General features: G+C 32.2%; 1 protein-coding gene across 1 annotated transcript; it reads left to right on the top strand.

The window, feature by feature from the left end:
- Positions 1 to 1,216: 1,216 nt before the first annotated feature.
- Positions 1,217 to 15,015, top strand: LOC148597773 (uncharacterized). The gene is made up of 11 exons (XM_088561772.1): positions 1,217 to 1,369; positions 1,775 to 1,882; positions 2,307 to 2,414; positions 4,913 to 5,023; positions 5,657 to 5,767; positions 7,207 to 7,317; positions 9,606 to 9,716; positions 10,262 to 10,372; positions 10,674 to 10,790; positions 11,120 to 11,242; positions 14,553 to 15,015. Exons 5-11 carry the CDS (start codon positions 5,740 to 5,742, stop codon positions 14,678 to 14,680), a joined length of 729 nt encoding a protein of 242 aa, XP_088417898.1. The 5' UTR covers positions 1,217 to 1,369; positions 1,775 to 1,882; positions 2,307 to 2,414; positions 4,913 to 5,023; positions 5,657 to 5,739; the 3' UTR covers positions 14,681 to 15,015.
- Positions 15,016 to 15,215: the final 200 nt, after the last annotated feature.

The following is a 15,215-nucleotide window of genomic DNA, read 5'->3' as shown; positions in this document are numbered from 1 at the left end:
ATATTTCCTATATAATGACCCGTATCCGTAAAAAAAGTCAACGAAAATGCTGCAGATTACCAATAAAGATGCATTTCTGTATTTCATACTTTCTTTTTTATGTTAAAAACAGCCGTACAAAGAACAAGTAATATACTTATACTGTTATATTGTAATATATTGTCTGTGAGGGTCAAGTTTCATTTATTATTAACTTGTCACTCAGTGTTAACATCTGTCTGTCAACTGGTTACATCACTTTATACCAAATATGTGTCTTCTGGTAATAACGGATGCACTGACATTTAAAGGTATTATACATATATTATGAACAATCAAGAAAATTGTACAAATGTCCTGTTGGTTGTTAATCATATTCACCTATTCGTTATGGATAAGTTCAAACTCTGAGTGTCATATAATTATCCAAGTGACCCCCTCTTTAATAATTTCTTTAATCACACTTTAAATTTCATTTTATTTTGAAAGGTATTTTATGAAATCCTTGTTTTTGTCGTCAGTGGTTTTAACAGATAAAACCTACTTAGATAAAAACCTTCTAAGATTAACCCTATGACGAATCTAGAGAAGTAATATTTACGCCAAAGTTTTCAATGCTTATATCTCAAATACTAGCACACAATATTCTATCATACTGTCCATCATGGGAAGGTTTTCTATTGAAAAGGTTTTTCAATTTTACGTAATTAGATCTTGTTATATTGGTAATACAAACAGAATAACAAGTATTTATCGTATCAAATAAATTTAATTAAATTGAAATCAACAATTAAAATCATAAACATAATATATAAATAAGAATATATAATATAACTTAAGAAAATATGCACTTTACATCTAATATTCAAACATGTAAGTTGATAATGTCAGTTATGCTCTTCATCAGGACTAGAACATAGGTCACCAACAAGTTTCCATCACTTCTCTCTGTCTTGTGCAATGTGCTGAGACTGCTCCAAGGTGTAACCGAGCCCTTGAATCTCTGTTTATGTGGTTTCCCTCTAGGGGGATAGAGGTCTTCCTGGCTTCCTTTATTGTTGGTGATGTCTAATGCAAAGTTATCTTTTAGCATTCTTAACACATAAACTAATAATCTAAAGCTTCGCTGTTTAACTTGTGTTGTAATACTTTTGCAAAAATTATAATGTAACAATATAAAATGCGACGAAAATCGACGAGGAATCCAATTATTTCTTTGGTTTCTTGTTAAACGGACAGTGGAGCTGAATTAGTATATTGGGGATACTGTAATATCTTACAGTTGAATTTTGATTTCAGAAAGAAGATGATGTCTGTACACCAAATCCTTGTGGTAGAAACCAGACTTGTCTTCTATTGCAGGACAAAACTCATCTATGCATAAATACAGGTTTATATTATTTGCGTATTATTCATGAGTTCTGTGAACAATCACAATTGACGATTCTTGAAAAATGAAGAAAAGTACTTTAGAAGCCAATACGAGGTAGAGGTCACTCTCTTAAACTAATAAATCTACAATTCAGTTCAAATGTACTACTTGCTATCAGGGTTATTCAGGTTAGACACAGTAGAAAACTGCACACCTATCGTAATATCGTGAGACTTTCTTAAACCGAACTCGGGATAAAAAATAAAGCTGTTTTCACGGGAAACCCTCTAAGCCGCTTTCATTTAAATTTTAAAACAAATTTAACCTGCATATACCGAACCTTAAAAAACTATTTAAAGAATCCAAAATGGTTCGGTTTAGACATGTTCTCATTTCAGGAGGTATTTTTTTTTATTCTTATAGAAACACCCTGTTCAAAGGAACCTTGTCGGAATAGTGCGAAGTGTATCAACAAATTAAACGATTTCTCATGCCAGTGTACGAGAGGTACATCCGGGGATTATTGTGAAGGTATGAATATAAACCAAAGCCTTGAACTGGGCTGAATGGATATATTTGTGCTTTGTTCAAATTAATTTGATATCCTGTCGCTTACATTGTTTGAGTATATTTAACAATAGAATTCCAGATTTTGCCAATAATTTTCTATGATATAACTTCGTTATTTTTAGCTACCGATAAATAAATATTCCATCAAAATGTTAGAAATGCACAATGTAAATTGCATATTTTAATACGCAAATGTTTACCATAATGTTGGCCTATTAACTCTTTCTTTAAATATGTTTTGTTTATAGATTGTAAGAACCGAGTTATGTCATAAAACAGCAATTTACCAAATAAACTTTAAACCTTGATTTTAAATAAATTCTATTATTACTTTAAAGTTATTATTGTGATTGCAAGGAGAAACGATAATTGGTTTTACTTGTAGTAACAACTTGTACTAAAGATCAATGTAAGAATAATGGAACATGTGTTCCTGAAGTAGATACCTTCACTTGTCTATGTGGCAATGGATACTCCGGAAATACTTGTGAAGGTAGGAAACATATTCAGGATTAGTCTTTATTGAAAACAAACATCATTTTATGATTATTTCCTGACAAACTAAGTACTATGAATGTACTTAATTAATCATATACATAATCTACTACTTTTAAGCTCTTTGTTTGGACCCCTAGGGTTTAGCTGTGCTAAAGTTGTATTAATTTGGGCAAACAAGATTATTTTCTGAGACCCCTCTTTTATTTAGATGTCTTGGTCTTCCCCTTTCTTCCGTGATATTATAAAATCAACTCTTGTGCGGCGTATGAACTATGAATTGCAGGGTTGCAATTTTAAAACAAATATATTAGTTCTATGAAGGAACACCATAATAACTTAAAATAAAAAGAGAATTGAGAAATACATTTTTACCATTTTTAAAAAATAAACGTTTCCATATTTATAATGTTTATACAAACAACGTTTCATAGCTGGATCTGCAAAATGTACCACGAATCCTCTTTCAAAACTTTTAACTTCTATACTCACAACTGTCAAAGAAGGTCTGAAGTCCTACCACAATATTTGTTACTCCCGTAGTGGTATTAGTTCAATGTGGATCTTGAAAAATTCGAAAGATCTTTTGGAGACAATCAGTTGAAGACTATTATCAGAATATAATAGCATTAAAACCTATGAACTTTCAACACTGTATACTTCTATTCCACATACTCAGTTAAAATCCCGACTTAAAAACATTATACATCGTTGTTTTTCCAAAAAGATGGTACACTTAGATACAAATATGTACTTCTTGGTAGAGATTCCTTATACTTAGTAAGAAATAATTCCAAATCATCTACCAAATATACAGAGGAAGATGTTTACAAAATACTGAAATTTTTAATCGACAACATATTTGTCCAGTGTGGTGGACGTGTTTTTCAAAAAACGGTCGGTATTCCAATGGGAACAAATTGTGCTCCTTTACTTGCTGATCTATTCATTCACTCTTATGAGGATGACTTTATGGCTGATTTGATCAGAAAGAAAGAATATCGTTTGTCTAGATCCTTCAATCTCAGTTTCCGCTATATTGATGACGTATTATCTTTAAACAATTCTAATTTCGGGGATTTGATACATCGCATCTACCCAAAAGAACTTGAGATAAAAGAACTACAGACACTATGAAGTCAGCCTCATATCTTGACCTACACTTAGAAATCGATGGTAAAGGAAAACTATTGACCAAACTTTACGACAAACGTGATGACTTTTCATTCAGAATTGTTAACTTTCCTTTCATCTGTGGCAACATCCCTTCGGCTCCTGCGTATGGAGTGTTCATGTCAAAACTCATACGTTATGCCAGAGCTTGCCGAAACTACGCAGACTTTTTGTATCGCTCTAGAACTCTAACAAATATGCTTCTGGAACGGGGTTATGTTGCTACAAGATTGAAGTCATCACTACAGAAGTTTTATGGTCGTCATCATGAACTCGTGGATCGTTATGATGTATCCTTCAGCACCATGAAAACTGATTTATTCAACGGGTCATAGTTTTCTTTTCCTCGTTTGTCTACCCCGGACTTGACTTTTTATGAGCAACTCGGCGGCTGTTTCTAGAAAAGCAGCGGACGCTTACCCTACTGGTGCACCTGGGCCATGCTCCCAGTTTTTAGTGGAGTCCGAGTTGCTCATTTACTTTTGTTACTTTGTATGTATGATTTTAGTTACTTTATGTTCTTTGTTGTGTATGTCTGTTTTCCATGTCTGATCTTTGTCCCTGGATTACATTCTTTTGATTACCGCTATAACCTTGGTTCCCTTGATTACTCTTTTGTATTGAACTGAGTGAAATGTACATCAAATGATATCGTCTTTTAAGCAAAATATTAATTGGTATTAAACCTTGATAAAGCGCAATTTATAGTTATGTGTATATATGTTGATTCATCCTTGCCTTGAGTGCACAGTGTCGTGGGTTTAATCCCCTGCAAAGTCACAATAAAAAATAATAAAATTGGTATTCAATGCCCCTTCGTCAAGTGGTATTTAAGGAGATCAAATGACAACTTATTTGTTTGGTGTCAGAATAATGTTACCGTATGAAGAGTGCCTACCATTATTCCGTTTCTTCTGTGAACAAGTACAAAACAAATACGGCTCAGTGAGTCGAAATAGCACAAGGCAATTTCTGTTCATCTGGTCCATCGTTATTGTCCCGAAATGCCTTAATTATTGCCCTTTATTTATTTATTTATTTATTTTTCTTTGTTGGTTAGTTCATTTTCTTTGTGTGTTTATTTTATTTTTTTATTTTTGGTGTATTCGTTGTCCTCTGATTATGTTCTTTTTTGTTACCTTTTAAGTCTTAGATTTCCCTTCCAGACGCAGTATCACAATGCTGGACAAAAATGGGCTCATTCGAATAAACAATATGAAAAAATAAGTAACTAAAGCACATCCGTACTACTTTAATGTTTGTGATCAATATCTAATATATGTATGATTAAATGTGTATTCCAAGGTTTGTATATAATTTTAGAGCATTTTTGTGACAACCGTCCTTGTCAAAATGGTGGTAAATGCTACCCATCTAAAGTTAAAGAATACAGATGTGATTGTGCACTTGGATATTCTGGCGAAACGTGCATTGGTAAGGAAATGGATTAAAAAACATTTTATTTCAGAACTTAAATATGCAGACGTATGTATCGTTTATCTTAGAAAATTAATTTATTTAAATCAATGTTGATAAATATGTATAAAAAAACAAATTTCAGAAATTGAAAAAAATGCGAAACGAATTCGTTTATATGGAAACCCAATTTTATTCACACATCACAAAAGTTGGGAAATATACTTCTAAATAAGTTACTTATGTGCATCTTCTAAGATATGAGCATATGATACCTGCATGTTATCTGTCAGGTTATCCTGCTTAGCATATTAGTACAGGTACGCATAAAATGTTCATGGCCTTTTACTTACACAAGTTCTTCGAAAGTTAATTAGAGATGCACCTGGTCCATGTTCCCAGTTTTTAGTGGAGTCCAAGTTGCTCATTTGCTTTTGTTACTTTGTATGTATGATTTTAGTTACTCTATGTTCTTTGTTAAGCATTTCTGTTTTCCATGGCTGGTCTTTGTCCCTGGATTACATTCTTATTACCGCTATAACATTGGTTCCCTTAGTTACTCTTAGAGGAGTGTGCATTGCTACACGTACCTCATTTTTTGGAAAGCCATGATGATCAGAAAATGGAGTTTACTTTTATTATTTCTTTAAGATTACGTTTGTGACAGTAACCCATGTCTAAATGGCGGATCATGTCAACCAACCAGAAGTGATAGTTTTGCCTGCACATGTCCAATGGGTTACTCTGGTAATGAGTGTCAAAGTAAGCCATTAAAAATTCTTTATTTTATAAATATGTTCGCTGCTCTGTTTGAGAATAACAAGCATTTTAGTGGGTTTTGAGTTTTTTAAGATCTTCAGTGCTAGAACAATAAATGTACCATAAATTGATGTGTCAGAGGGCTTGATTTTGAGATAAAGCATATGAAATTTTGACAGGAAAGGATTTATCTTAGGCTTTTAGCTTTATAGTTTTTTTTCTATTTAAAACCCGACGAAATAAAAAGGATTCATAAAAACTTCCCAAATGACAGTTTAAGGTGTGTTAAATCAAAAAGATATCAAGGAAACTAAGATTTTAGCGGCAATCAAAAGAATGTAATCCAGGGACAAAGAATAGACAAGGTAAACAGACACACACAACACTACAATTATTGAAATTATGAAAAGGAAAGTGGGGGTCGCTGGGCAAAATATATCAATGCTATGAAATTAATAAAACCAGCAAAGTCTGAAAATCAGACAAAAATGGCTGAACATGAGCAAATTTTCTTAATTGTCCATTTCAATATATAATAATTTCACTTCTGTTATACAATGTCATTTATTTGAATAAAAATACAGCTGACCCGTTGTAAATTTATAGTTTGTTAATTTTCATTTCAATATATAGACTCTTGTTAAAGCACATTTTTTTATCAAGATAACTGAGAAAACCAAATATTTTTTTTCTTTAAATATCGTGTAATATGGATTTCTATGGCAAATAATTTTGTTTATTTCTATATCATTTGCAAAAAATATTAATGAGTCCATCATTTTTCCGAAAGCCACAAAAAAACTTTCAGTTATTTGAATGAAAATACTGAACATGAATCTGAGTGATATTATAAAATAAGGGTGCTGTCCTATCTCCTGAAAAAGACACATAATTTAACTGTTTTTTCTTGAATATCGTGTAATATGGATATCTATGGCAAATTATATGGTTTACTTCTGTATCTTTTGCAGGAATAATAATGTGTCCATCATTTTTCCAAAAACTACGACAAAAAACTTTCAATTATTTGAATGAAAAAAATGAACATGAATGTGTGGGACATTACAAAATAAGGGTACCACTCACCTAAGTATATTTCTGTGCATGCAAATTTAAAGGTTTTAAAAAACATAAAATATTACATGAAAATGATATTTTTAGGAAATATTTATAATTTATACAGTTTTGCATTTCATGAAATTTATTTCATTGGGTTTTAAACTGCACACGCCAATTAAATGTACAACTTTAAGTTTATGCGAGAAAACTAAACAAAAAAGTGTATAATATTAAACAAACTTTTAGTTTTCTTCTTTTTGTTTTTGTTTTTGTTTTTGTTTTTTTGTTTTTGTTTTCTTTTTGTTTTCTTTTTTGTTTTGTTTTCTTTTTGGGTTTTTTTTCTGAATAAGAATTAATCACTCTTTCTTTTTCTATTTTAATAGCCTACGTATGTAATGAAACTACTTGCAAGAACGGTGCATTGTGTACACCAACCGGAAGTTCTTCATTTTCATGCACATGCCATCTTGGTTTCTCAGGACCTGAGTGTGAAGGTAAAACTTTTTATCAACTTTATCTCATATGTACCTGTTTTGTTATGTACAAAAAAGTATTTATCAATGTCGTAATGATTGTTCAATTCAAATGTGTCATCCAGTTTCTTCGTTCTTTTCATTTAGTGTTTATGGCACAAATATATTTGAACAGGTTAATGTACTGAATAAAGAAGTAACCTTCATAATTGAAAATCTCAAAACATTACTTTTCATATTAAGGGTTATGACTGGTGTTTGGGGTAGGATGTTGATAAGGGTTTGGGTCAAAAACTGACCGATATTATATTTTCTTAATTAATACAATACTAAAATCATGCCTCGACCCTTTATAATAACCTTATTAAAAGTGATAATATGAAACTTCGATGTTGAAAAAAAAATCAAAAATTATCGAAAAATCGATACTTTAAATGATTACCTAAGAAATAATTCGTGAAGGGGGTAGATTTGTACTCATTCTAACATCGGTACGGCATTTTTTTTCCGATTAATTAACACCGAGCGATAGCGAGGTGTTAAATGAGAACATAAATGCCAAACTAAACAATGAGTACAATATCCCCGTAAGGAGTTATTTATTTTCTAATATGAGAAATACGGTAATTTTTGTGATAAAACTTTTCCTAGGCATAGCCGAAAAAACGGCTGTTCCGTTTAACCTCCCCCGTATTGAAAGATTAAATTTGTATATTTATATCATCGTATGTGTTAAAGAGTAATCAAGGGAACCAAGGTTATAGCGGCAATCAAAAGAATGTAATCCAGGGACAAAGACCAGACATGGAAAACAGACATATACAACAAAGAACATAAAGTAACTAAAATCATACATACAAAGTAATAAAAGCAAATGAGTAACTCGGACTCCACTAAAAACTGGGAGCATGGCCCAGGTGCACCAGTAGGGTAAGCGTCCGCTGCTTTTCTAGAAACAGCCGCCGAGTTGCTCATAAAAAGTCAAGTCCGGGGTAGACAAACGAGGAAAGGAAAACTATGACCCGTTGAATAAATCAGTTTTCATGGTGCTGAAGGATACACCATAACGATCCACGAGTTCATGATGACGACCATAAAACTTCTGTAGTGATGACTTCAATCTTGTAGCAACATAATCCTGTTCCAGAAGCCTATTTGTTAGAGTTCTAGAGCGATACAAAAAGTCTGCGTAGTTTCGGCAAGCTCTGGCATAACGTATGAGTTTTGATATGAACACTCCATACGCAGGAGCCGAAGGGATGTTGCCACAGATGAAAGGAAAGTTGACAATTCTGAATGAAAAGTCATCACGTTTGTCGTAAAGTTTGGTCAATAGTTTTCCTTTACCATCGATTTCTAAGTGTAGGTCAAGATATGAGGCTGACTTCACCGTGTCTGTAGTATCCTCTATCTCAAGTTCTTTTGGGTAGATGCGATGTATCAAATCCCTGAAATTAGAATTGTTTAAAGATAATACGTCATCTATATAGCGGAAACTGAGATTGAAGGATTTAGCCAAACGATATTCTTTCTTTCTGATCAGATCAGCTATAAAGTCAGCCTCATAAGAGTGAATGAATAGATCAGCAAGTAAAGGAGCACAATTTGTTCCCATTGGAATGCCGACCGTTTGTTGAAAAACACGTCCACCACACTGGACAAAAATGTGGTCGATTACAAATTCCAGCATTTTGTAAACATCTTCCTCTGTATATTTGGAAGATGATTGGGAAGTATTTCTTACAAAGTATGAGGAATCTCTACCAAGAACTATATATTTGTATCTTGATGTACCGTCATTTTTTGGAAAAACAACGATGTATAATGTTTTAAGTCGGGATTTTAACTGAATATGGGAATTAGAAGTATACAGTGTTGAAAGTTCATAGGTTTTAATGCTATTATATTCAGATAATAGTCTTGAACTGATTGTCTCCAAAAGATTTTTGGATTTTTTTTAGGATCATCATTGAATTAATACCACTACGGGAGTAACAAGTGTTGTGGAATTTATATAATTTATTTCAATTAGATAACCTCTAAGCCGTTAAATTATCGCGTAAACTTTCTAAATGAGTGTAATGTCTCGAAGCGACAGCGAAAGAAAAGGAGACAGTGCGCAGGTGCTAAAGGTGGGGTTGTACCGACATATACTGTTTGGCGATATGAAGACGTCATATTAGAAAAATATATATATCATTTGAAAGAATATTAATGCATTATAATTTAGGTCGAACGTAGCGGCTCCTACTAGATGAAATTGATTGTCTGTTTGGTTTCGTTGTTTTGATTATAGTCTATTTGTGCAGATTTTGTATGTGATGGAAATCCTTGTCAAAATGGCGGTTCATGTTCACCGACCGGAAGTGAAACATTCTCATGCGCATGCACCTTTGGTTATTCCGGTCCTCAATGCGAAAGTAAGTTTGTCTTTGGTCTACACTTTTGACTTTTTGGAATACACTAGTCATTTGTTTGATTTTACATGCTATGAAGAAATCACTTAAAATGCATGCAAGGATCTTTTATTTTGTCAGTGAAAATTTTGAATCAGTTGCGAAACTCTATTTCTACTATTTCTTATTATTTGCCTCCTATAATTTATTATTTTTTTATTCAAAGCTCGTGCAACACAATTACAGGAAATATATTTTTTGAATGGATATGTTAGACTGATCAATGTTAGTGAGATTTGGGAAGTGGAGGATAAAGAGTGCTGTTATTCTTTTGTATTTTTCCCCCTTTTTCTTTTCATTATACAGAGGTGATGTTAGTGAGACAAACTACTCCACAACACAAGTAACTTATTGAATTAAACCTACGATCACTTTGTTACAATAAACATAAGCAGTCATTGACAATTTACATGAAGTATTTGTTTGAAGAACCAGTACAAGATTGATTCTACTGAACGTACAAGATGATCTAATGTTACATAGAATTATTTTTTCTCCTATTCATTTAGCTCATGTTTGCGCCAGCAAACCTTGTTTAAATGACGGGAACTGCAGTGCTGCCGGAAGTACAACATTTTCCTGTGACTGTCCTATAGGATATACGGGATTGCAATGCAGTGGTACATTTTTTATTTGTCGATATCTTTGTGGATTGATATATTAATTATTTAACTATCTCTCGTGACTTTCAAATTCCATAATATTGTTTTGAAGTGACATCAACAATTGTTTCAATCTCGTGCCATAGAAACGTACATTTTATTTCCAAAATGAGTAATTAAGCAGTTGACAAAAACGTTTTAAAAACATGGGAATGGGCTTTTGGTTTGTTTGATATTCCATGAAAATTATCAAATGATGTATGTTGTGGTGAATCTCAGTAAAAAAAGTGTTCAATTTTTAATTCATTTACCCCCACAGAGCACGTGTGTGACAGCATTCCATGTCAAAACGAGGGCACTTGCAAACAAGATAGCTCTAAAAGATCTGGATTTTTCTGTAATTGTTTTCCTGGTTATTTTGGAACACAGTGTGAGAGTAAGCATTCAATTAATTATAGCAAGCAGGTTGATAGGTCATGATGAGTTGTATTTGTTCCGCCAAAGTAACAGCATCTATACATTATTCAAGGAAACAACAAATAATTTGCTCATGTGATAAATGTTTCTTGTGTGGATACAAACATGTGTTCAAATCTCAAACCTGGAAGTAAAATATATACAACTCTAGATTTGAAGATATTTTCTTCAATATTGCATGACATTAGATAAAAGCTTTCACATTTTCAGTCCGAAAATTTTATTATTGTCCATTATTTGCACTACGTTTCTTTCTCAAAAATGATATTAATTCATTCATTCTGTTAGGTCATGTTTGCACTCCTAATCCTTGTTTTAATGGAGGAACATGTTCAATGGATTCTGCAAGCGGAAGTTATAAATGCGCATGCATGACGGGATATAAAACTGACGATGATTGCAAGTCAAGAGGTAAGAACTCTTTCTTTATATCAAAATATATTCAAAACTGCTTAACAATATACGTTAGGTGTCATTTAACTGTTACCAGTTCTTATATTGCTCCAAAAAAAGGTTCATGCAATATTGAAGAATAAATGAAAGTTCACCCTAAAACTGTAAAGATGTGGAAGGCTGAATTCGTATAACATAAAATTTTCCTCGATTTTTTATTGATAAAATCGTTGGAGGTGGGGTCTCCCCTTTGTTTTAATTTAAGGATTATTTCCCTGAAAGAAAACACAAAAATACTACACCGACTTCAAGTGCATGTATGTTTTTGACTAATCAATGAAAATATATACAGGCAAAGTGTAATAATAAATAAGTAAACATTTTAACTATAATGTTTATAATAATGATCTTATATAATTAAAGTAGAAAAAATCAATTACTGGTCCCATGTACTTGTATTTTTGTTATTATTATTTTCAACCTAACAATTAATATATATATATTATCATTATTAAGTAAACATTTGATGAGCATATTAATTGCAATTAACACAATAATTATTTCATATAAACAATACTTCAAACTAACTAAACCTGCGGTACTGCTTTAATGCACATTAAAGACAGTTATTCATTATAATTTAAAGCAACATCAGACGGAATGATTATTACATTTTTAAAAAATCTTATTTTCATCGGCAAATCTAGAACCAAATTCACAGGAAGATACACTGTATGCAAGCAGTTCTTAAAAGTAGAGACATGCAAATCCTCACTTTAAACTTTCAACTTTAATAAGATATCTACTGAAACTTTTTCTTAAAAATCAAAACATAGAACAAAGGAGAGAAGTTATTTCTGCTAATGTGTATTTCTTCAACTAGTCAAAAAAATTGTCGGGGGCAGCTGAGCGAAAAAACCTGCAAAGGAATTTAGAGGACAACTGTAAGAAATTAATTTCAGCTTATACATGAGCGAAAAAACTTGTTTTTGTTAATGTAAAGAAAGATATGTATCAATAGCTGTGGGGCTTAATGAAACTTTTTTTGTATGTGTATGTGTGTTTGTTCTCAGATTAATTCATTCTGATGAGGTTATGTCATCTGTATGGTATATTTTATTTAATGAATATAATTTACCACATGCCATAGGGCACTTTCAAATGCAAAGAGAAATCAAGATAACCAAGGTTCTAGCGGAAATAAAAAACGTTATCCTGACACAAAGACCACATATGGAAAACAGACAAACATAACGGAGAACATAAAATAACCAAAAAATGCATACAAAATAACAATAAGTAAATGAGCAACTCGGACTCCACTAAAACCTGGGAGCATGGAACAGGAGCACCGATAGGGTAAGTTTCCTCTGTTTTCTAGAAACATCAGCCGAGATGCCATAAAATCAAGTCTAGGAGCTTTACTGTAAAACTTCTAGGGCGATACAAAAAGTCTTTCCTAGTTAAGGCAAGCTCTGGCATAGCGTATTAGTTGTTATATGAGCACTCTATACCCAGTTGCTGAGGGGATATAGCACCAAATGAAAGGAAAGTTGACAATATGGAATGAAAAGTCATGGCTTTTGTCGTATAGTTTGGTGAATAGTTTTCATTTACCATCGTTCTCCATCTGTGGTTAAGAAAGGTTGACTTCACACTGTCTGTAGTATTCTTTATCTTAAGTTCTTAGGTGCAGAAAGTACCCGTTTTGCATCTTTCTGATAACTAAAAACGACAAGGATAATTATTTTTTTCTCTAAGAGGACTCGTTTGATATAGTTAATGCATTACATTTAGATTTTGCATATTTATTTCACAGATGTCTGGTTCTGGCTTAAAGGTATACTTTCAGGCAAAGAATGAGATACTCTTATCTAGGTGACAATTGTGATACCGACTGAAAAATGACTTGAAACAAGAATATTCGTTAAAATATGTTTTTGAAACTGTATGCATTTAAAAAACGAAATTGTTCTTAAGTAAGCGGGTTTTTTACCATTTGTACTATATTGTAGAATTATATGTTTGTCCCTCTTTACGTCAAATTTAATAAAGGTTTTAACCTGACCGATGCCATTTTGTTTTATTTCACAGCAAATGAATTTCATGACATCTTCATCCTTGTCCGTCCGTCCGGAAGGGAGGTACATGCTTTGTTTGGTTATCTCCTACTACAGTTTTTTTTTAGTTAAAGCTTTGAATTTTTTTAGGATGATTATACACAAAATAGAGATTTTCAGGGATCAAAAAGTTTGATTATCGTAAGAGCTTTCCACAATATGTAACTGTTGAACTTAGAAAACTAAACTTCTCAAAGAGGTAATAATGGCTACATTGTGTCAAGCTATATCCTACTAAAATCTAAGCTACGGCATTGAAAGTTTGTTGTCCATTTATATACGCACTGAGATGTGCAGGATATGGTATTTAGATTTAAGTTTTTTTTTTTCCGACGCTGTCGTTATAGTTTCACTTTTTACCCTTTTACCTTAACGACGCTCTTCAATGGAAACGTAATTCACCTGATCGAACTTCTGTCTGGTGTTCGGTCAAACTGTATCGAAAATTGAAATTTCATGCCATGTGTTATTTCGTGAATGAAATGTAGAAAATTATAACTGAAAAGAATAAATTTTACTGCGCTGGCTATCTTTAAGCATGCAAGGACATCTCTTTTCTTTTCTTTTTCTTTTCTTTTTTCCTTTATTTGCTTTTGCTTGGTGTTTGCTTCTTTAACTTAAATAAGAATTCTATTTGTATAAAATTTTACTTTGTCGTACATTTTATTTAGTGTTGCAAAACAAAAACCTGAACATTCATCTTCAATTTGACAATTATAAGTTATCATTATAGCTTAAATGTGATATTATTTTTCTGCATCAAATATTTCAGTTAATCGGATTCATATTCTATAATAGTAAAAGAAGCAAATACTGCGTAATATGTTGGTCATCGTTCTGGCAGAATTTAAAATTTCACAATTTACGGCTTATAACCAAATCATATTAGGTTATTAAAGTTAATGCTAAATGATAAAACGACCAATCATATTGGCGTTTGCAATTGTAAATTTGCAGGCGGTTTAAGTTAATGTTTCAAAAAAAGAAAGTATATTACGTTTGTAAAATCTGAGATGTCCTTCGCCACTTTCATTAAAATGTGCGAAATCATTACGGAACAAACATAGGGAAAATGATATTTAATATTAATCTTTATGTAGATAATGCATTCTGAAGTATATATATGACGCAAATTCAGCCAATCGAACGTATGAAAAATCCTTTCGCTGATAATAAATTAAAATGAATGTTCGGTTTTCTGTTTACAGCTTTTGGTACATGTGCGCCACCCCGGAAATGTACATACGAGCATGACTTCCCTTGCCAATGTGATGATGGTTGCCATAACTACAACGATTGTTGTACTGACAGGGATGAACATTGTCCCATAACTTAAAATGGAAATTCTATTGTATATGCGCACCTTACTGACTTTGTTTTAAGTCATAAGTATTATAATAGCTATGCAATTATGTATGTAGTTACTGTTTCTTTCTTGTTTTGTTATGTTTTAATTTTAAAATAATACTTATACGAAAGATACCGCCAATACATTGTACCAGGCCAATGTATAACAGACTTCTGAAATACTTTTCTAGTATAAGCATATATTCCATTTCAATCTAAACAACTTCCTGTGTATGCTTCTATGAATGTTATGTATTAGGCAAGTACATATATATTACATGTATATACTAGTATAACAGTTATGTTTTACATATCATTGATACTCTATAGGGATTTAAATGTGCATTAAATGTAAAATCTTTAAGATATGCCTTTACTTAAGTGTTTAATAAAAGCCAAATAATTTGTCATCAATTTTAAGAGTAATCAAGGGAAACGAGATTCTAGCGGAAATCAAAAGAATGTAATCCAGAGTTAAAGATCAGACCGAATTAACAAACACACATTTCACAGGACTAAACATA

This window comes from Perna viridis, chromosome 14 (genome assembly GCF_037379345.1).
Source record: "Perna viridis isolate PV_CMFRI_1.1 ecotype Kerala chromosome 14, ASM3737934v1, whole genome shotgun sequence".
NCBI lineage: Eukaryota > Metazoa > Mollusca > Bivalvia > Mytilida > Mytilidae > Perna > Perna viridis.
The sequence above is the reverse complement of the archived record's forward strand: the minus strand, read 5'-3'. Positions and strand labels throughout refer to the sequence as shown.